Source organism: Chiloscyllium plagiosum, unplaced genomic scaffold, assembly GCF_037043375.1.
Source record: "Chiloscyllium plagiosum isolate Xiang-an unplaced genomic scaffold, Cpla_swu_hap1 HiC_scaffold_6, whole genome shotgun sequence".
Classification (NCBI taxonomy): Eukaryota; Metazoa; Chordata; class Chondrichthyes; order Orectolobiformes; family Hemiscylliidae; genus Chiloscyllium; species Chiloscyllium plagiosum.
The window spans coordinates 124,438,628-124,461,800 of NW_028270144.1; the positions used below are offsets into that span (position 1 = coordinate 124,438,628).

Here is a 23,173-nt window from a genome sequence, read left to right on the forward strand (position 1 = left end):
GGACAGAGACCAGGGTAAAGATTTCTAAGATGGTGATGTTTTCCACCTCAACACTTAAAGGGGCAGCAAGGAATTTATCCCTGTCAATTACAGTGACCCCACGTCATTTAGAATACTGCATTCAATTCTGGTCTCCCTGCTATAGGAAGGATGTTGTAAATTTGAAAGCTCTCAGAAAAGATTTACAAGGATGTTGCCAGGACTGGAGGGTTTGAGCTATAGGGAGAAACTAAACAGGCTGTGACAATTTTCCCTGGAGCGTCAGAGGCTGAGGGGCGACCTCATAATGGTTTATAAAATCGTGAGGGGGGATGGATATGGTGAATAGCCAAGGTCTTTTTCCTGTTTTTCCTAGAAGTGTGGACGCTAGTACAATAACAACATTTAAAAGGCATCTGAATGGGTATATGAATAGGAATGGCTCAAAGGGATATGGGTCAAATGCTGGGCAATGTTAGCACATAAAAGTTCTAGAGTGCAGTTTCCTGGATCCAGGAAAGTAAGATAAAATGTCAGAACATGAGCAGCCATTAATGCAGTCAATGACGCTAACTTTTATAAATCATGTTGCAGTTACTCAAAACTTATTTAGGCCACATTTGGAGTGTTATGTACAGTTCTGGTTGCCACAATATAGGAAGGACGTGGAGGCTTTGTGAAGGGTGCAAAAAAGATGCTACCTGGATTAGAGCATTCTGGCTATCAGGAGAGGTTGAACAAATTTGGATTGTTTTCGCTAGAGTGTTAGAGGCTGACGGGTGATCTGCTAGAAGCTAACAAAGTTATGAGATGCATGGATAGGGTAGATAATAGGGAGCTTTTTCCCAGGTCGCAAATGTCAAATGCTAGACTTAAAGTGAGAGGGGGAAATTTGCAGATGTGCGAGGTAAGTTTTTCATGCAGAGGGGGGTAGGTGCCTAGAACTCGCTGCCTGGAGAGGTGGTAGAAGCAGATATGATGGGAACATTTAAAGAGGCATTTAGGCAGACACATAAATAGAGGCAGGGAATAGAAGAATACGAGCTATGTGCAGGTAGACGGGATTAGTTTAGAATGGAAACATGGTTGGCACGGACATGATGAGGTGAAGGGCCTGTTCCTGTTCTCTGATGAAGGGACTTTTGTTGGAGGTTCAAGGCAAGGTTGCCAGAAGAGAAAATTCTGAATCCTTAATGAAGTATTGTGAAATAATGTCATTTACATTTGTGCTGGGGATAGGTAGGATTGCTAAGAATTCCTTGAGATATGTCTCAACTACAATTTTTGTTCAAGGCATTCTGAGAAGTGTTTGTCCATAGTTTGTCTGTTAACTATGTCCTTATGTTAAGCTTGCAGTGTTAGAACACAAGTCATAGAAACCCTTGCACAATCCAAGCTTTTGGTTTGGTCCATAATTTTTTCATACTAGTTCAAGTTTTATTTGTAATAACTTAGTTATTTGTGTTGACTTAAGAAACCTGGCTGAATCATTTCATATAATAAAGTAGACACAAAATAAAACCCAAACAAATCAGCTGTCATCACCCTGGTTAAACTTAACTTTTTTATCAGCAGTAGAATAGCAGGACGAGAGTGGAATCAGTACACCTTTACCCTCTCCTCCAGCCTCTTTCACCAGACATGGTATTCTTTACATGAAAACTACATTTCTTAATTGTGGTTTTTGCTGGAAGAGAGACGATCAGCAAAACACTTCTCTGATCTAGTAGCCGCCCTTGTCTGCTGTTCCTAATGATAACCAAACCCGTTCAAAGTTTCTACTCTCCTCCCAGATGCTGGAATTTCCCCTCCACGGAATAATTACAAACTAAGGAATTTTAACCCACGTATTATGTCTATGAGAAGTAATTCTGGAAAATGTCCCTGATGTCACAGCAAGCCTGACATATGCCAAACTTAAAATGCATCTAAAAACAAAGAAATTTAGGTGACTAGACCTTTTAAATTAAAATAAATACACCAGGGAACACACATGCATTGATACATGTGTACACACACGTGCATACTTATGCTAATTTGTTTAGTTGGGGAAAGGCATAATTCTCATGTCACAGATTTTTTTTTTCTCAAACTGTTTCCATGTAATGTGATAACCATGCAATTACACCCACTTTATGCACTTCTGGAGTGCCAAGAATGATTGGGCAGAAGATCACCTGAAACAAAACTAATAAATATTGTATACTACCTGCATTACAGGTACTATTAAAAGCACATCAGTATAAACTGTGGCAGATTAGCATTTGCTTTCTATTAGAGAATGTCGATTTTGTGTCCAGTACCTCTGTAACCAGCAATTCGTTACTGTGATTTACAAGCATTACAGCAATCTGCGGTGTTCACAGGGAAAGTAGAATTGTTTCAATAATCAGAACCCTGTTATGGGTTATGAAATGCTTCCACCAGAAATGTTAACCTGCCTCTTTACTTTCAGATGTCACCGGATCTGCATTTTTATCCTACAAGTTTTTCTTTAATTTCTTACCCAAAATTCTAGTGGAGACATGATGACATTTCAACATACAGGTCTTCCCTCTAGAATTATTTCTGTTTAAGTAGGAATGTTAACTATTTCATGCAAAGTAGTTACCCATAAACTTCAACATTTTCATGCTGGATAATCAATAACCTCATAGGATTTTCGTAACAAATTATAAAATTAATACTGCTGGACAATTGGGAAAATAATCTTGAAAGTTAACATCCTCCTGACAAAATTAGATCATGCAAAACTCGATCAATAGGTAGATCTAGAAGTCTGAGATTTTCAGATAACTCACTTCAATGGGGTGAACTGCAGAAATGTTTTTCTTTATTAATAATGGTACACATTTCCAAACATGCCCCCTTACCCCAAGGAAAATCGCACCTCAAATTCACAGCTGCAGCTATCACAACAGTGCGTGATTTCTCAAAGCAGCTGGAAGGCTCACAATAATATGCCCAGATTCCTAGTGTTCCTTCTGGGAATGCTGAGCAGAAGATTCTTTGTGACTTGGCCAATTTTCACACATTCGTAAAGGTGGAAATATTGGGACCTTCTCTAAATCATAGAGAAGTTTTTTTTTACAAAAAAAAAGAACTTCTTACACAAGATTCACTTTTAAAAGTCTAAATGTATACAGAACACTTTACATTTTCGTCCTTTAAAAAAGTCTCTATGTACAATATTTTTAAAAAACACATGTTCAGACTCCTTGTGGATAAATCTCTCCAGATTCTGAAGAATGCCTTGGGATACGTTTTACTTTTGTCCTTTATTCTTTCAATGTGACTGTCCTGTGGTGCTTCCTGTTGAATTAGGCTCTGTACCCTCTTCGTTGCTACTGTCCACATCATGTTCCATGGCTGAATACTGTACAGACTCCTCATCTGCGATTCGCTGGCTGGTAAAGTTTGTGATGTCCAAGAGACCACTGGGTTCGACCACTACATTTGAGCTGGACTGACTGGGTATGGAATACTGAGGTATAGACTAGGAAAGAAAGAAAGTAGTCACAGAATCACAGATATTGCAACCCGGAAGGTGGCCAATTCACCCATTCTGGCTACGTAGGTGCTGTCATTCCAAATTGAATTATGCAAGTTAACCTATTGAACTTTCACAAATAACATTACACAAAACAGCCAAATGCTCTAATGAGCCTGTGCAGAAAATAGAAAAAATATTTTAGAACTTGCTTCTTCATTCTTCTAAAGTTAACCATAAATCTATAAGGAAATAATTTGCATTTATATCATGCTCACGTTATGACAGACTTTTTACATTAATTCTGAAAATGATGTAGTTCTATCAGAAACTAGCACCTAAAATTTAAGGGAAACTGTGAAGATATGAGGGGCATATCAGCGATCATGTTTGTGAAAGCTACAATGTACGTTATAATAGCTGACAAGCAATGACTAACATTTGAAAGAATTAATACATAGTCTAAAACAAAACCCATTCTTCTAAGGTACAAAAACCCTGCAAAGAAAATGTTCCAACCCTGGCAAATTTAAAAAAAAATTGGGAATTGAGTTTGATCAAAGAAAGGGTTATCTAGTGTGATCAAACAATGCCAGGCTTGATGATTGGGAGCCATTCAGAATTTTGCAAAAGAATAAAAATGGGAAAACAGGATATGAAAGTACATTAGCAACAGACATAAAAAGAGGCTTTAAAAGATATATAAAAAGGAAGTGATTAGAAAAGCAAAAAATGGGTTCATTACAGGCAGTGTCAGATGAATTTATAATAGGGACTAAGCAAATAGCAGAGAACCTCTGGGAGTTGATGGCATTGAGGTATAGTCAGTGGGTTAGTGATCCAGAAGTTCAGGCCAATGCTCGAGAAACATGATTTCAAATTCTATTATGGCAGATGCAGAATCTAAATTCAAATGATTGACTTTAGAATTTAAAGTTAGTCCTAGTGACGATGACTGTGAAACTATAGCCAACTGTTGTTAAAAACTATCTGGTTCACTAATTAGGGAAACAAATCTGCAATCCTTACCTAATCGGGCCTACGTGACTCAAGGTCCACAGTAACATTGCTGACTTTTGACTGCTATCTAAAAATGCGTTAGTAAGTTACTTGGTTCAATGACAGATAGACAACAAATGTCTGCCTTGCTTGTGATGCCCAAATCTCATGAAGTAATAAAGTAAATAAATACTCACATCATGGATGAGAATTCAAAAAACTTCCCTGAAATAATGGAGAATCTGGGATTAATGGAAACAAGGGACTTCAAGATACTACCATTTTAAAAACAAAGTACCAGAGAAATTCAAGCAGATTTAGAGACAAAAGATGCATTAGTTGTCACCTTTCAAAATTCTACAGATTCTGGAATGGTTCCTGCTGATTGGATGATGGATATCCTGTACGTAAAAAGCAGGACAAAGTCAACCTAGCCAATTACTATCCCATCAGGCTACTCTCAATCATCAGTAAAGTGATTGGAGGTGTCATCAATAGTGCCATCAAGCAGCACCTGCTCAACAATAACCTGCTCAGTGGCACTCAGTTTCAGTTCTGCCAGGGCCACTCACCTCCTGACCTCATTACAACCTTGGTTCAAACATGGACAAAAGAATTGAATTGCAGAGGCAAAGTGAGAGTGACAGCCCTTGACATAAAGATGGCATTCGACCAAGTGTGGCATCAAGGAGCCCTAGCAAAACTGGAATCAGTGGACATCAGGGGCAAACTGTCTGGTGGTTAGTCATACCTAACACACAGGAAGAGGTCAGTTATCTCAGCTTCAGTACAACTCTGCAGGAGTTCCTCAGGACAGTGTCCTAGGCCCAACCATCTTCAGCTGCTGCATCAATGACTTTCCCTCCATTATAAGGCTATAAGTGGGAATGTTAGTCAATGATTGCACAAACGTTCAGCACCATTCACGGACTGCTTCAGTGTCTGAGGAGTCATATCCAAATGCAACAAGATCTGGACAATATCCAGGCTTGGGCTGACAAGTAACATTCACGCCACACAAATGCCAGGCTATGACCATCACCAGTAAGAGACAATCTAACCACCAACCCTTGGCAATCAATGGTGTTATTATCAACAATCTGGGAGCTATCATTGATCAGAAACTCAACTGGACTCACGTCATTAGTGCAGTGGCTACAACAGCAGGTCAGAGGCAAGGAACACCACAGCAAGTAACTCACCTCCTGACTCCTCAAAGCCTGTCCACCATCTACAAAGTACAAGTCAGGAGTGTGATGGAATACTCCCCACTTACTTGGATAAGTGCAGGCCCAACAACACTCAAGAAGCTTGACACTATCCAGGACAAAGCAGGCTGCTTGACTGCGACCACATTCTCAAATATCCACTCCCTCCACCACCAATGCTCAGTGGCAGCAGTGTGTACTATCTACAAGATGCAAGACAGAAATTCACCAAAGATCCTCAGTCAGCATCTTCCAAACCCATGACCACTTCCATCCAGAAGAACACTGGCAGCAGAAACATGGGAACACCATCACATTCAAGTTCCCCTCCAAATCACTCAACATCCTGACTTGGAAATATATCACTGTTCCTTCACTGTCACGGAGTCAAATCCTGGAATTCTCTCCCTAATGGCATTGTGGGTTAACCTTCAGCAAGTGGCTTGCAGCGGTACAAGGCGACAGCACATTACCATCTTCTCAAGAGCAACTAGGGACAGGCAATAAATGCTGGCCAGCCAAAAATGCTCACATCCCACAAAAATGAATGATTTTTAAAAAAACTTTAGAAAAGGATGGAGAGAAAAGGGGTAACTGCAGGTCTGCTCGCCTAGCATCTTTTTGATCATTTGAGAAATGCTGAAATCTAAAATAAAGAATGTGATAACAGGACACTTAGAAAATAACAGTAAGATTTGGAAGAGCCAATATGGAGCTATGAGAGGGAAATTATGTTTAATAAACCTGTTTGAGTTTCTTTAGGATGTAACCATCAGAAGTGAAGGGAATAAGGTTACATTTTTGTATGGTTAGACTTTCAGCAAGCTTTTGATCAAGCTCCACACAAAAGGTTAGTAAAAAAGAAAACAAATTACAGCAAATGGGATTGAGAGGAATGTAATAGCTTGGATTCAGATTAATGAATAGAAAACAAAGATAAGAATAAGTAAGCAATTATCTGGTTGGCAGATTGTGACTAGGGGGTATTAACAGTGAGAAGCTGGTAAAGGGCTTGTGTGTCCTTGTACATAAATCACTTTAAGTAAATATGCAAGTCCAGTAAGCAGTTAAGACAGCAAATATTATGCTGTGTTTATGACTAGACAATTTGAGTATCAGAGTAAAGCTGTCTTATGTCAATTAAGAGCCTTGGTGAGACCACATATAGTATTGGTCGCTTTACCCAAGGAAAGAAATACTGGTCATTGAGGAAGTTCAATGAAGGTTCACCAACTAACTCCTGGAATAAACAGATTGCCCGGTCAAGAAAGATTTAACTGGGCCATTATCTTCTCTTATTCAGAAGACCAAGAGATGTCTGAATGGGATCTCAAAATATTCACAATTCTTAGAGATTTGACAGCGTAGATGCAAGAAGGATATTCTTCCTAATTTGAAGGTAAAGAACCAGGTTACATAGCATTCTATTTCAGACCAAGGTGAAGGATAAGTTTCTTCACCCAGAGTTGCGAATATTTGCAATTCCTTGGTCCAAAAGGGCTGTGGAGGCATATTCACTGGGTATGATCAAGACAGAGACTGATAGATTAGATCTCTTACAGTGTGGAAATAGGCCCTTCGGCCCAACAAGTCCACATAGACCCTCCGAAGAGTAACCCACCCAGACCCATTTCCCTCTGACAAATGTACCTAACACTATGGGCAATTTAGCATGGCCAATCCACCTAACCTGCACATCTTTGGACTGTGGGAGGAAACCAGAGCACCCGGAGCAAACCCACGCAGACACGGGGAGAATGTGCAAACTCCACACAATCGCCCGAGGTTGGAAATGAACCTGTGACCCTGGTGCTGTGAGGCAGCAGTGCTAACCACTGAGCCACAGTGCCGCCCCAGATTTTTAAATATCAAAATTATTAACAGGATACACGTTAGTTCAGGAAAATGAAGTTGAAGTAGATTAGCGATTATGTTATTGAATTGTGGAACAGACTGATGAGATCACTCCTGCTTGTATTTCTTATGTAACATCTTTCATGACCTCAAGGCAAACCAATGCATTTTACAGTTGCTTTAAGGTTAGTTGCAACTGAAAAGTGGGGAAATGAGCAGTCAATCTGGACAATACAGCAGCGTTACAGGAAATGTAATCAAATACATAATGAGATAATCTCCTTTATTGATTAAGGAATGAGTATTAGTCAGAAAGTACTTCTCTGTTCTCCTTCAAATAGTTGTTGTGGGATGTTTATGCATTCACCTGAGAGGGCAGATAAGGCTCTGGTTCAATGTTTTAACTGAAAGATACAATGAAACACTCCCTCAACGTCACAGCAACGTGAAACTGTGTGCCAAAGCATCTGGAGTCGGGTTTAAATCTCCACAGTCTTCTGATTCAAGGGACAAGTATGCTACTTCTGAGTCAGTGCTGATGCATGCTTACTTGTAAATTATTGATCAACCAGTGAATAGCTTTCATCACCTACCCTTCCAGATTTCATGACTTTCAAAACCATTAATGCTCATTGCTCTAAAAAAGGTTCCAAATGTTCAAACGGCTTCTTGTAGCTTTTTTTGGTTTGGTTTTTGGAATCATTCTGTTGAATTTTTCAAGTACACAACGCTCAGGTATTAACTGGAATCAAATCTGTGATACCGTATATTAAAAAAAAAAGCAGCCGTCTATAATTAATATAATGTATATAAAAATCATCATTCCTCACAATTAAACCATCTGTTCTGATCTTTGGAAAGCTACAACTAACATCAGCGATAGCCTCTAATTACTAAGCAAAATGATTTAAAAAAACAAACTATATCAAAATGCATTGCAGTACTTGAAATGAAGCCATTCAATGAAGAACAAGGATTATAATGCTAGAAATCAAAAGTTTAGAAAATAGAATAATAGAAAGGAATGTATATAAAGAACTGGTTACATAAGACTACACCTGGGTTTCACACTGCATTAAAAAAGGAGAGGGAAGCATCCTCCAATTTCAGATTCTTAGAAAATACCAGTCAAAGCAACTGCTGATGAAAAATCATTGATCTGAAATGTTAACTGTTTCTCTCACTCCAGATGCTGTTTGACCTCATGGGCATTTTCAATATTTTCTATTTTCGGTCAGTCTGATTTATTTATACAATAAGTCTTTATTTCAATACCATACTCCAAGATGGCGCCAACACCAAGCGACTTGTTGTGAGCACCCGAGAGCATATCTCACTTTAATATTTCTTATAATCATTCTACAAATTTTGTCTTAAAACTTCAAATAAGGTGAACTTGTCAATGTTCATCTTGCCTAGCACATGCCTTGTGTGCCTCTGTCCAAGTTTCTTTCCACCCTATGATCTGTATGTTCCTTGTTTACTATGATCTGCCTGTGTTGTTCGTAAACAAATTAGTGGGCGGCACGGTGGCACAGTGGTTAGCACTGCTGCCTCACAGCGCCTGAGACCCGGGTTCAATTCCCGACTCAGGCGACTGACTGTGTGGAGTTTGCACGTTCTCCCCGTGTCTGCGTGGGTTTCCTCCGGGTGCTCCGGTTTCCTCCCACAGTCCAAAGATGTGCAGGGTCAGGTGAATTGGCCATACTAAATTGCCCGTAGTGCTAGGTAAGGGGTAAATGTAGGGGTTTCGATGGGTTTTGCTTCGGCGGGTCGGTGTGGACTTGTTGGGCCGAAGGGCCTGTTTCCACACTGTAATGTAATCTAATCTAATCTAATCTAATCTTCACTGCATTTAGGTCCAGGTGACAATAAATGAATCAATGTTACAAACTGCACTTTTGGGTGATTAGTTCAACAAACATCTTGTAGGGCTGACGAGTTCTACCTTCTCTCATCAATTAGTTTGGTTTCACAGATTATTTCATTTCTAAATTAACATTACAAGTACGCTCCAATGATGGTTTCTACCTCTGCATCACAGTTCGTAGTTAAAGTAATACCTGACAATTTAGTAACACCAGACATTGTAGGAAAAACATAGTGTCTTCCAGTCAATTTTTGAAAATAGTTTTCCTAGCAAAGACAATTAACTATTGTAAAAGTTATTTGAATTAATTAACCAAACACCAACGCTTCACCTTCCAACAGTACAACGGAATGTTCACCTTGATTAGCATGTAATGAACTCACATAGATGATAAAACAAGAAATAACATTAGTTAGAAATTCCCTCTAGTATAAATACTTCTTTATTCCTGGACTTAAATCATATATCACTGAATATCAGTAGTCTATTCACAAGATTCCTCAGTTCTGAAGCCAAAGTTAACAAGATTGATTGGTGCAGTTGTCACTGTTACCCCTGGAGAAAAGAAGGCTGAGAGAAGATTTGACAGAGTCACTCAAAATCATGAAGAGTAGGACAGAGTAGACACGGAGAAACAAAATCACACATTGCTGGAAAAACTCAGCAGGTCTGGCAGCATTTTGGGTCCTGTTAATTCTAAAGAAGTGTCACTGGACCTGAAACATTAACTCTGCTTTGTCTCCACAGATGCTGCCAGACCTGGAATCTGTGATTTTGTTTCTGATTTCCAACATCCAGAGTCCTTTGGTTTTTTGTTTGATAAAAACGGAGAATCTGCTCCCACACGTGAAAAGATTGAGGAAAAGAAGCATAGATATGATAATCATTGGCAAAAGAAGCAAAGTGACATTTTCATGCAGCAAGCAATTAAAGTCTGGAATGTAATGCCTGAGTGTTTTCTTCATTTTCGACCTAACTAAAAAGGAAGAATGTTTAAGGTTACAGGGAGTAGATCGGAGCATGGCACTAAATAAATTGCTCACATGAAGAGATGGTGCAGACACGATTGGCAAATTGGCCTCTTCTGCACTGCGACAATTCTGTGATTCAACCAATCAATGCATCAGAACCAAGCTTAATCTTGTCCCCAGTTGCCACTCTTTCACGTGCATATCCTGTGGGAGTTGCTGTTTAGCCATCAGGAAGGGGCAAGCAGATTTCCTTTTCCATTTTATGGGCAGTTAACTTCTCATCAAACAACCATCAAACCTGGCTCACTAAGTGGTTTGATTAATCTTGGTTGGAGGCAAAGTTTGAGGTGCAAGGTGCTATTGCAATGCTCTCCCTATCCATTAAAAAATATAATTTGGGGCTTTTTGTTATCCTGCTGTATTCTGGCCATCTGATGTCCATTTTAAAAGTAGGAGCATCGTTCACAAACGTTTAATTTTAATTGGCAGAAATTTATTTTCTTGTCCAGACTTGGGAAAATAGATAGATGTAGGTGCATAATGGATTGTGTTAACAGTTAAATGTAAAATTAAGATGAGACAACAAGGATTAGCAAACACTGGCAGCACCGCCCCCCCCCTCCCCCGCGTCTAAGGACAGTCAGATGAATAAACTCATCTGTGACACCAGTGAGGCCACACATCAAAATGCATTACAACCTTTTTTAAAAAATCATGATTATTTTGTCGGACGCAGATTACAGAAAAGCAAAATTGTTTACCATTGTAACCTAAGCTCAATGTTCAACTGGGGAAAAAGTACAAGCATTTACAACTGCATCTGGATTGAAATTTCTCTCTGGCATTGTTTTAGCAAAACGATGGTTTGATTTGTCTTGGATTTTTTTTTGGTGCAGTTGACACATTCCAGGACAAAGTGCCTGTGTGTTGCACATATTGCCAGGCTGCATTAAGATTTTAAATAGATATGCCTGCTTACCTGAATAAGAATATCTGCAGATATTTCACTGGACTTCTCTTGTGTTAAATTCTGAATTTGAAGAAAGTGGCTTTGAACAGCCTTTCCAGATCCCTCGGCTTCCCTAGGTGGAAGCATCTTCTCTGGGGGCTGTTTGGTTTGTTGTTCTTTTAGCACAGGGGCCACAGCAGGTTTCTGGAACTGATTTGAAGGGTCTGACTGTGGTGAGCTTACTTTCTGTGCTGTGGGCTTCCTCTCTTTGCTAGCGTCTACACTGGAGGCTTCCTCATTCATTCCGATCTGGGCCTCCATGATGGAAATCTTTAAAAAGTCTGTTTCCATTGACTTTTTGGAAGATTGTACCGTATAATAGTTTGCCGCCATGACTGAACTCTTTGAGCTGCCACTGGCCATTTTCGTGATGGTAGTGGCTTGGTAATTTCCAAAGGTTATTTTGGTGACTGTTGTTCCTTGCGTTTTGATGGGCGGCTGTGCCTGCAAATGTTAACAGAAGCCCTACAGTAACCATTAAACGACAATGGGAGAACAGAGTAGAACATTTTGGGATGGATTTAAACGTTATTCTGAATCTGATGAGAGTTTACAACTAAAAAAGAAATTTCATCTTTTCTCTGGAGGTTGCTGAATTCCAGAATCTTCTGGTTTTATTTCAGTTTCCAGCATTTGAAATTTAGCGATTGCTCTGCATCTCTAAATCAGAGAATATTTGGAATGTCACAGTAGGGTGATGTAGGGATTGTGCCCTCCATCCCAAAAACCTCAGTCTTCCACTCATGGATCATTTCTAAATCCACTGTCCAGCATCAAACTGAATCATACGGAACAGGAAATTTCTAGCTTTGTTTCCTTTATATACTGACCTAATGGATCTTTGAACAGATTAGCAGTAGACAGTCTGAGGTTTGCCCCAGTACTGTGGGTACTACAGAGAGTTTTAGAAATGCCCTTCATTCCTTACTGCTATACCAATAACTGCTCCTGAAAACATCATGTGCACAGGTAGTCAGTGAATACAGGATTAAGCTTGACTGTGGTGCTATCCACATTCAAGCAGCTTTTCAACATTCTATCTAAGCTGACACATGAAGACTGGTCACTTTGCAAGACACAACAGGGTAGTCAGAATTCATGAAACTGTAGTTCAGCATAGAGTGCGGGAAAAGAAAGCTACAGAAGAAGTGAGAGAAAAAAACATTACAGTGCTTCTCAAGTAAAACTGTAAAATTATAATACTTTCAACCCCCTGGGCTGGCTAAAATAGAAACATTACTTGATACTTAACCTTCTGGAAGTATTAAAAATAATTCATAAATTTGACCTATTCAGTCAACTATGGTGGCTAAAATACAGGTTGATTCCATGATGCAAAAATTCTAGAAAAACATAAAATTGCTTCAAACTGACAAGATCAAAGTCTGCCTGCCTGTTCACTGCAAAATTAGTTGTTTTAATTCTCTTGGTGAGCGTCACTCACTGCACCAAGCTTCTCCTGTGTTGACACTGTGCTGACAATCCCAATTGCCAAAGCCACAGAATGGTTGGCCCAAGAAAAGGGAAATATTCACACTGGTATAACGTGAGACATCTTTCTGAAACATCTGTCAAGGCAGAAGTTTAAAGCAGACTAGAATCCATAAACTGCAACAACTTGCAGGTGAAGGGGCAAAATCAAGGGGCAGCTGAATGAGTCTATGTTAGTTCTTTTCTGTTCCATATGAGCCTTCCCACACCACTTTCCAACTAATCTGACCAGCTTATGCTTCTACTCCTTCCCTTCTCATCCAGCTTCTCCTTAAATATAGCAACGACATTTACCTACTGAGGATCTCTAGATGCAAACACTCCATTCAATCTATATTTTGCATATGACATCGGAGCTCTTAATTTATTTAAAGATGATGGTATTAGTTTTGTCTCCAAGTTATTGCACATTGAAGGATAATACAATTCCAAGTGAGCAGGCTCACCTCATCTACTGTTGACATCACAACCTTACCCAAGCGGGTTCTGCAATTCTAATGCTGCAACTGAAATTAATAAGCATTCTAGTGAGTTTTAAACTAGAATGAGGGATAGAATGCTAAGCTAATTAATGCAACATGGAAAGACCAGGTGCATTCATCAGCCACAGATTTTCTGAGAGGAAACAGAGTGACAAAATTTAAAATTAAAACTAAGATAGCAAATGGCAAATCCAGGAAAAATCTTCTTCAAAACAAATGGTTGCAAATACAATTTCACAAAAGACAGTCACTAGGAAAGAGAGGTACTATGGAACATGGAGATAAAATCAAGGAGTATAGAATAAAAAGGTAAGTTTCATCTCTGGCCAACTAAGTGATAGAGTAAACTCACTGTCATACGAATAGTTTTGAGAAGGGATCAACATATTGATGTTATGGGATTAGTAGACAGTACAGACGGCAAGTTACTTGTGATGACTTCTGGCAATCAATACTCTAACCTCCTCAACTCATTCTAATTTCTAATGAGTAGGGCAGCGCAGCCCTACTCATTCCATCTGCTAAAACTTTCTTACCAAAAAATTCTTTACATAAAAACATGTAATCAAGTTACTTGAAGAACTAATGAAGCATTTTAAATGTATAAACTGAAGAACTATAATCTGTAACTGAACTTATACAAGTCCAATTCTGTTGCTAGCAAGTTAGTAATTTCAGTAGGTTTGCTACACTTGGCCTCAGACTCCTGATTTGGAGTGGGAATTGGGAGATCAGTAAAGTTTCCAGCCACTGATCATTACCCACAAGAGGAAAGAAGGGGCATAAACAGTTGGGTGAGAAAAGAGACAAATATATATTACAAGCATTTATGGCAATCAAATTCAGATCACTTCAAGAATTCCAGTGAACACATCACTATTCTTTAATTTGAATCTTAATGATCAATTGACTGCAGCATATTGACTATTACTCTTGCTAACCTACCTTTAGTATATGGTAATCAGAAAAAAACCTGTTGAAACTGCTGACAGGTATTATATGTTCCCAGCTATTATGCAATATTGTTACCTGGCCAGGAAGTGGTTGTTCTGATGAGGCAGGCTGCTGTTTTATGATTAGCTGGGTCTTATCTGGGTGATGCTGCAGATGTGTTGGCGGTGGTAACTGCGGCGTCTGTTGTGCTTGGTGCAGTAGTTTTGGAAATTGCGGCTGTTGTGCTTTTACTGCGATCACCTGCAGCATGGTTGGTTGTGTCTGGGTTGTTGCTGCAGCAACTTGCTGCAGTGTTGGAGATTTAGTCTGTGTCACCTCGTGAGATTGTTGTAATTGTTTTTGTTGATGCTGGGATGAGGATGAGGATGATGGTATCGAGGTGCTGGATCTGTAGAAGAGGCCTGTTTGTGGATCCAATGTGTCCCCTTCCTCTACTTCACTTTCTTCAGCTTCAGAATCATCTTGCTTGGCTACTACACCCTGACCAGTGGCTGCTTGTACCTTTATCGGGATCTAGATGCAGATGTTAGGAATCAAGCAGAAAATTAATGTAAGACATACTTAAACGTAACAATTTTCTGAGGCAAACCAGATTGCATTGTAAAGAAGGTACCATGCATAAAATGTTTGGTGTGATAATAAAAATTCCAACCACATTGAAATCTCTGAACTCAGTATAGGTTCAAGCCCCACTCCAGGAAGTAAGTACATGATCTAGACGAACCCATAGCATTGGAGTACTGAGGACAGCTACAAGTTGAAGGTGTGCCATCCTTCAAGCAAGACATTTAAATAAAGCCATGACTGCTCCAAAGGGTTGGGTTGATCCTAGAGATCCTATAACAGTATTTGAAGCATAGTGTCACAGAGATCTACAGCACAAAGAAGACTCTTCGGCCCATCGTGTCTGTGTCGGTCAAAACAGCCACCTAACTATTCTAAGGAGGAGAAAGTGAGGTCTGCAGATGCTGGAGATCAGAGCTGAAAATGTGTTGCTGGAAAAGCGCAGCAGGTCAGGCAGCATCCAGGGAACAGGAGAATAAGGATATGCAGGTCTTTGGACTCCTCCATCGCCAGACCACAACAAAACGACGGTTGGGGGAACAGCGCCTCATCTTCCGCCTAGGAACCCTCCAACCACAAGGGATGAACTCGGATTTCACCAGTTTCCTCATTTCCCCTCCCCCCACCTTGTCTCAGTCTAATCCATCGAATTCAGCACCGCCTTCCTAACCTGCAATCTTCTTCCCGACCTCTCCGCCCCCACCCCAGTCTGACCTATCACCCTCACCTTGACCTCTTTCCACCTATCACATTTCCGACACCCCTCCCCCAAGTCCCTCCTCCCTACCTTTTATCTTAGCCTGCTGGACAAACTTTCCTCATTCCTGAAGAAGGGCTTATGCCCGAAACGTCGATTCTCCTGTTCCCTGGATGCTGCCTGACCTGCTGCGCTTTTCCAGCAACACATTTTCAGACCTAACTATTCTAATCCAATTTTTCAGCACTTTGCCCACAGCTTCACATATCTTCGAATCACAAGTCACATCTAAATACTTCTTCAATATTATGAAGGTTTTTACCTCTACCACCTTTACAGGCAGAGGGGCCCAGATTCACACCAATCTATAGGTGACAAAGGTTTTCCCCACATCTCCTCTAAACTTCCTGCCCCTTACCTTAAAACTATGCAAAAGGTAAAAACAATGACTGCAGATGCTGGAAACCAGATTCTGGATTAGAGGTTATGGAAAAGCACAGCAGTTCAGGCAGCATCCGAGGTGCTCCTCGGATGCTGCCTGAACTGCTGTGCTTTTCCAGCATCTCTAATCCATAAAACTATGCCACTGGTCACTGATCCCTCTATCAAGAGGAAAAGTCTCTGCTTATATACCCTATCTATGCCCCTCAATTTTATATATCCCACCTTTAATCTCCTCTGTTTGAAGGAAAACAATCCCAGTCTGTCCGATCTCTCTTCATAACTGATAATCTCCAGCCCAAGCAACATCTTGGTAAATTGTCTTTGCACCCTCTCCAGTGCTGTCACATCCCTCCTATAATGTGGATTCCAAGACTGCAAATTATATTCTAGCTGTGGCCTAACCAACATTTTATACTGTTTCAGCATAACCTTCAAGCTTGACTAATTTTTTGAAAGTACATCTTCCTCACTCAACACATTATGGTCATTTGTCAGGTCCTTTGCAAAATGAACTTGGCATTTCACACACGACAAGTTACAACATTTCAAAGAGTTCTATTTGCATGTGAAGCACTGGTATTTCTGGGATATAAAAAAGCACCAAGTCATCTTCTAAAAATAAAGTTATGATTAGTTTCAGACTTTTAAGTGAAACAGACATCAATTTTAATCCTTACGAAATATGAATTACTTAAATCAATTGTCTCAAATGTTTAGTTTAAATTTAACCTTTATATTACTGCCAAGTACATGGCTAATAAGCATTAATGAAATGGCAATTTTAAATTGCCTTATACTAGTTACAGCACCAATGATGCCACTCAGCCTGTCATGCTGCAAAAAATCTCAAATTAAGAATCCTTTTAGTGCTATTTGTCTGCCTTCTCCCTATTAACCCTACATATTCTTCCTTTCCAGATAATCATCTAATTATCTACTAATGCTTCGGCAGACTTCACGACTTCCAGACTTAATTTCTCACTGAACAAAAATGTTTTTTTTTATATCACTTTTATTTAAACTTGCACCCTCAAGTTTCTGATTCAGTTCCCAGAAACTGGGAACAGTTTCTCCCTATTGATTCTGTCAGGCCTCTTGATTTTGAGCACCTCAAGCAAATCTTTGTTCAGCCATTTCCCTCTCCCCAAATTAAAAAAAAAAGTCCTAATTTCTCCAATCTAATTTTGTAACTAAAGTTCCTCTTACATGGGCCCATTCTTGTAAACCTTTTCTGCATAACATGACAGGTTCCCTTCGCAGAAGGGCATCAGTGAACCAATAGACCTCCAGCAATATTCATGGTTCTTTGACCTGGCACAGTCCATAAATTGAATTTTATAACTTGCCATGGTAGAAGTGGTGACCAATCAGGGTGATCTGAGCACATTGTGAGCAGGTGGAATGGGGTAAAGGAGAGGGATAATGCCTGTGATTTTCACTAACAAAATTTCAGATCACAGGCTCTGTCCCACTGGAGATGCAAAGTTCAATGAAAATGATCTTCACACAATGTGCTACTTGCAGTATCACCCAACATATGGAGCAAGTTTACAGCAATAAAACTAAAGGAAGGGAAAACTGGGGGAAGGAAATAAAGCAAAATAAGCATTTTTGATGTGACAGCGTTGAATGGAGTACCCACAAAGATAATTACTTGAGATTTTCAAAGTGGTTTCTTAATAATTTCAAAATAGCAGCTCTTTTAAACAGGCTAACTAGTTACTGTTTGGTTGCTGTTTATTAAATTATACTGCGTGTACAATGGCTGCCTCAAAGTTTTATTGATGTTTGAGAGAAGATTCACACCATACAAATCAAGCAAACCATTAGCTCAAATCAGTTACGCTGTGAGCAAATGTGGATATGGACTACCTTTTCATGTACATTCACAGTCCTGCATTGCAAACAACATCTCTCAAAATGTAGACCAATGCCTGTGCACTCTAACCTGTGCAAACAAGCATATATAAATGGCAAGTAGAGTCAAGCAACCTCTCAATGTGCATTCAATTCCTTATACGGTCTCATTCAACACCCTCTGTAAATTAACCAAGACAAGGGAAAAATCCTGTGATCAATTTCAGGAAAAACCCTGGGAAATTCTGTCTGAATTCTGTGTAGCCTTGATTAAGCAAGTTCCATAAGTCTGGAAAAATCAAACCAATCAACTAATTTAACAGATAATCCTTTGCAAGAAAATTGAACTATATTTTCCAAATCATTTGTAATGGCACTGGAAGTCTGGGTGAGTGCTTTGAATCAATTGGCTCAACTGTCCCTTTACTAAAGTGGATAACCACTTTATTGTGGTTATGGATTTTCTAATCAATTTTCTCCTATCCTCCTGGACAAGCACATAGATATACTAGTTATCTTCTGACGCTTCGCCCAAGCAGTCAATTTTCCTGCCTTAGGTTGAACAGTGTGATCAGGTCTTTCACGAGGGGAGGCACACCCAATCTTGTTCTCACCTGACAACCATGTTGGCCAGCAATTAAAAGTGGAAATCCTAGCTTAGTTACCCCTCTCTAATAGGAAAACTTTTAGCAATTAACTGCCTCACATCTTGAAAGCCAACAACACCCATGTACCAATTGCTGTAGAGGATAAAATAACTACACAGAGGATGGTACCCTATCACCAAGTCACCCTTTATTTACAGGTGCACAGTACATGGGTTCTGACCAGCCAGTTCAGAGCCAGTCCCTAGAATAAAGGCACTCCCTGACATTCCTGGTTTTTTTCCCCTTTTTGTTTTAAACACTACTGCCTAACTGCAGCAGAGCTTATAATTTTCCCCAGCACCCATGTTGTGTGCGCGCAGATGTGAGACACAATGAAAGACAACAGGTGTACAAATCTTTATTCAATTTTCACCACCAAGAAGAAAGGATACACCCAAGTGGCCAGTGACAAGTAATGCTTTTCTCAGAGGGCAATGCTGTGTGATTAAATAGTGAGGGGACGGCAGGGGATTAAATCAAAATAGAGTTGGAAGGGGAAATAATACACTCCACTCCCTGTGGTGCCCACCTCTCCCTGAACAGCTCAAAGTGGATATTCCTAGTTATATCAGTCAACCAGGGATCCTCAACCAAGAATCTCATTCAATTTGATCTTTGTTCCAATCACTAGAGCTACAAACAGATCATTGGAGCAGATTGTGCAATGACCCAAGTGTTCAATTCTTCAGGTGGACTGCCCACATTTGTATCTGGCAGCCATTTTCCTTCAACTCCTTGAAGCCTCGGACAGGTGCAGAAAGCGGAGAGTCAACAATTCAGCAGTTCAGGCATCAGTTAATTCTTCTTGCTCCAGGAGGGGTGTCAATAGTACTGGTAGAGGGGGCAGAAGCAGAATAGCAAACACCAGTGCCATTATGGTACTTCATTATTTACAAACGTTTATTCTCCACATAAAAAAGTAATCTCTATTATAGCTAACAAGTTCCCTATATAATAGCATAACTTTCTAGGCAATCCCATTGGCAGTACTATTTGTAAAAAGGATTGTGCATAGCCAAGTGATTACCTGCTGAAGAACGTGTGTGACTGCAATTGCTGAGGAAACTGGAACTGATTTCATCGCTGCAGGAGGCTGTGCTGACTGCTGCTGTGGGCCACTTGGTAATAATGATGTCAGTGCTACTTCAGCAGAACAGACACTTGAACCAGAAACTGCTGGTTTGATACTTTTCCCTACATTAAAAAGGATCATTAATAGAAAGATACACAAGAGTTGAACAATAAAATTATATAGTGCAAGTAGAGCTGTCAGAAAGTGAAAGTCCTAGTACTAAAACAAGATTAGCACTTTCAGTTCACAGCATCTTTCCTTCTCTTTTTGAGCGGAGGAGACAACCCCCTTAGCAACAGGACATCGCTGACAGGTCAAATTTGAAAATGGATAAGGGGTCAGAAGAGCTTTCAGTTTGCTTCTACTTTATTATTTAATTAAAAATAAATCATTAGCTTCCATTCGCTTGTAAATTGAGTTGGCAAAAATGATAAAAGTTCCAAAAGCTAATGGACCAATATACAATTGCCATTCCTAGCATGATTTCCAACGTTAGTACCAATGATATGGCTTCAAAGCAGGTTTCAGAGTAGTATTGTTTGGTTTCTACCTTTCTTCAGTCGGCTTTTCAGACAAATATATCTTGCAGGTTTCCAACTCAAACCTCTATACCTCAGAATTTGCACTTTTAGTGACTCATAATTCAAGTGGTAATTTATAGGAATTTAGTACAGAAATGGTTGTTAACTACAGCATAAGGTGACACTGGGCATTTGAAATCACTATCTGGTTTTGAACTGAAAAAAAACAGGCAGGACTCAGATTAAATCAGAATCTGAGTTGCTCTGGCTGTTATAGATTTAGAAAGGACAAAGAAATGCACAGGAAGAGCAAGGGACTGAGATTTGGAAAAGACAGAGTCATAGGGGTATACAAGATGGAAACAGCCCCTTTGGTCATCCATGCCAATAGATTTCTTAAACCAAATTAATCCCATTTCCCAGCATTTTTCCCATTTCCCTGTAGATCTTTTCTATCCATATGTCTATCCAAATGTCTTGTAAATGTTGTAATTGTACTCGCTCTACCATTTCCTCTGGCTGCTTGTTCCATATACGTACCACCCTTTGTGAAAATGATGCCCTCAGAACTCTTAAATCTTTCCCTTCTCACCTTAAACCTGTGACCTCTAGTTTTGGACTCTCCAACTCTTAGAAAAAGACCTTGGCTATTCACTTTATTTGTGCCTCTCATGATTTTATAAACTTCTTTAAGGTCACCCCTTAGTCTCTTACATTCCAGGGAAAAAAGTCTCAGCCTATCCAGCCTTGCCTAAAACTCAAACCTTTCAGTCTCATTAACACCCTTGTAAAACTATTTTGCACCCTTTCCACTTTAATAACATCCCTGCTATAACAGGGTGGCCAGAATTGTATGCAATGTCTTGTAAAGACATGTCACGAAGTCCCAACTCCTGTACTCAATGTTCTGACTGATGAAGGCAAGCCTGCCAAATGCTTTCTTCACCATCTTGTCTAACTGTGATGCCACATTCAGGAACTATGTACCTGCACCCATGGATGTCTCTGTTCAATAACACTGCCTAGAGACTTACCATCAACTGTGTAAGTCCTGCCCTGGTGTGTCTTACCCAAATGTAATACCTCAGCATTTATCTGAACTAAATTCCATCTGCCATTCCTTAGCCCACAGACCTTCCTGTTGTACTCTTCGATAACTTTCTTCACTGTCCCACCAATTTTGGCGTCATCTGCAAACTCACTAACCACTCCTCCTATATTCTCAAATAAATTGTTTATATAAATGATGAGCAACAGTGGATCCAGCACAGAGCCTTACAGCACATTGCTGGTCATAGGTCTCCAGTCCAAATAACAACACCGTCTCTTACTATCAAGCCAATTTTGTATTCAATTTGCTAGTTCTTCCTGGATCCCACGTGATCTAACCTTATTCACCAATCTACCATGTGGTATCTTGTCGAAGACCATTTTAATGTCCACGTGGGCAACACCTACCGCACTGCATTGCCCTCATCAATCTTCTTGGCCACATCTTCAACAAAAAACTTAACTAGATTTGACAGACCATTTCCCAGGCACAATGCCATGCTGACAATCCCTAATCAGACTCGCTCTTTCCAAATGCATATAGATCCTGTCTCTCAGCATCCCCTCCAATAATTAACCAGCACTGATGTTAGGCTCACTGCTCTGTAGTTCCCTAGCTTTTCCTTGCAGCCCTTCTTAAATAATGGCACATTAGTCACCCTCAAGTCTTCCATCTTCTCCCCACCCCCAGACTCCCCATTTCACCAGCCTCTTGCCCCTCCCTCCAAGAGACTCCCTATTCATCCAGCCTCTCTCCTATCCCAAACTCACCACTGCAACCTCTCTCCTCCCTCCCCACAGTTCCTGCCTCTCTCCACTCCCCCAAACTCCACATTCCTCATGAAAACAAACCTTCCAGCTCAGTGAGCAAACCTATATCCAGAATCTCTAACCTATTTTCTGCTCCTCCAAACTCCCCACTCCTCAAGCCTCTGAACTCCCCCAGACCCTCCATGTTATTTCCTGGTATTATCAGAGCCCACCATATTGTTTAAAGGTATTGAAGAAAGGAGTTCCTGGGGGACTCCATGCTTTCAGTACTATCACCACCCAAGTGACAGTAGTTAGAGTGTCTATAGCTGCAAGCAAATGCAACTCAAAAGGTCTTAAAATGTTTGAACAAAACGCAAAAAAGATTTTAAAAAAGCAAGAAACGCTGAGTTGGAAGACTATAGGGTTGCATACTCTGCTTAAATTGTGCAGGAAGTCATGCAAAAGTTTATAACTACAAAGGACATATCTTTGATGTACTGACTATTTAAAGTATAATTTAATATTTGGTCTACAACATCCTTCAACTGCTAATGTTTGAATTATGTTGATTTTACTTGGTTTGTTACAACAGAAGTTTCAAGATGCTGAATCTTGTCTAGCGGTTTTCTTTCCATTGATACATGGTAACATTGATTTAGCAGACCATTTTGAGCAGGCAAAAGGCAAATTGCCAAAATCACTGAGCGAGTGAATAAATTGTTGGCCTTAGTTCCTGATCACTCAAATAGTGGAAATAAATCCTTCAAGTGTTTAAAGTCCAGATCAAACATACATTATCAGTTTGTTTAGGTGAGGTGGTTAGGCAGTGCCAAAGGGATTATTCAACAAAAATTGCAAACATCCGATGATAACAAACGAAAATTCAAGGCACACAATTTAAGATCACTTGCAGACTGTGTCAGTTTTCCTTTTTATATACATGCAAAGACCATAAGATGTCGGTGCAGAATCAGTCCATATCTAGTTTGTTCTGCTACTCATGAGTGATCTGATAATAATTCCTCGAATCCACTTTCTTGCATTTTCCCCATACTTCTCAATCCCTTTATTAATTAATTTATGACAGCCTTGAAATGACTGATTCACATAATCAAAGCACAATCAACAGTCCTCTGCAGTAAAAACTACCCTGTCAAGTCCCTTAAGAATCTTGAATGTTTTATTGAGATCACACCTCACTTTTTGATATTCCAAAGAATATAGACCAAATCGACCCAACCTCTCCTTATAAGTCAGTTCT

At 39.9% G+C, this 23,173-nt stretch overlaps 1 protein-coding gene across 7 annotated transcripts in view; it reads right to left on the reverse strand.

Annotated features, from left to right (window-relative positions):
- Nucleotides 1-1,524: 1,524 nt before the first annotated feature.
- emsy (EMSY transcriptional repressor, BRCA2 interacting) overlaps nt 1,525-23,173 on the reverse strand; it is a 90,872-nt gene continuing 69,223 nt past the window's right edge. For 4 of the 7 annotated variants that reach the window (XM_087988425.1, XM_087988423.1, XM_043692459.2 and 1 more), the window contains 4 exons: nt 19,544-19,710; nt 14,383-14,820; nt 11,351-11,824; nt 1,525-3,475 (listed from right to left, as the gene is read on the reverse strand). In XM_087988425.1, coding sequence (XP_087844551.1) covers nt 3,266-3,475; nt 11,351-11,824; nt 14,383-14,820; nt 19,544-19,710 — 1,289 coding nt within the window. In that variant the 3' untranslated portion in view covers nt 1,525-3,265. Of the gene's footprint in view, nt 3,476-4,665; nt 4,694-11,350; nt 11,825-14,382; nt 14,821-19,543; nt 19,711-23,173 lie in introns of all 7 variants that reach the window. The other 3 variants (XM_087988424.1, XM_087988427.1, XM_087988426.1) reach the window with 3 other exon arrangements.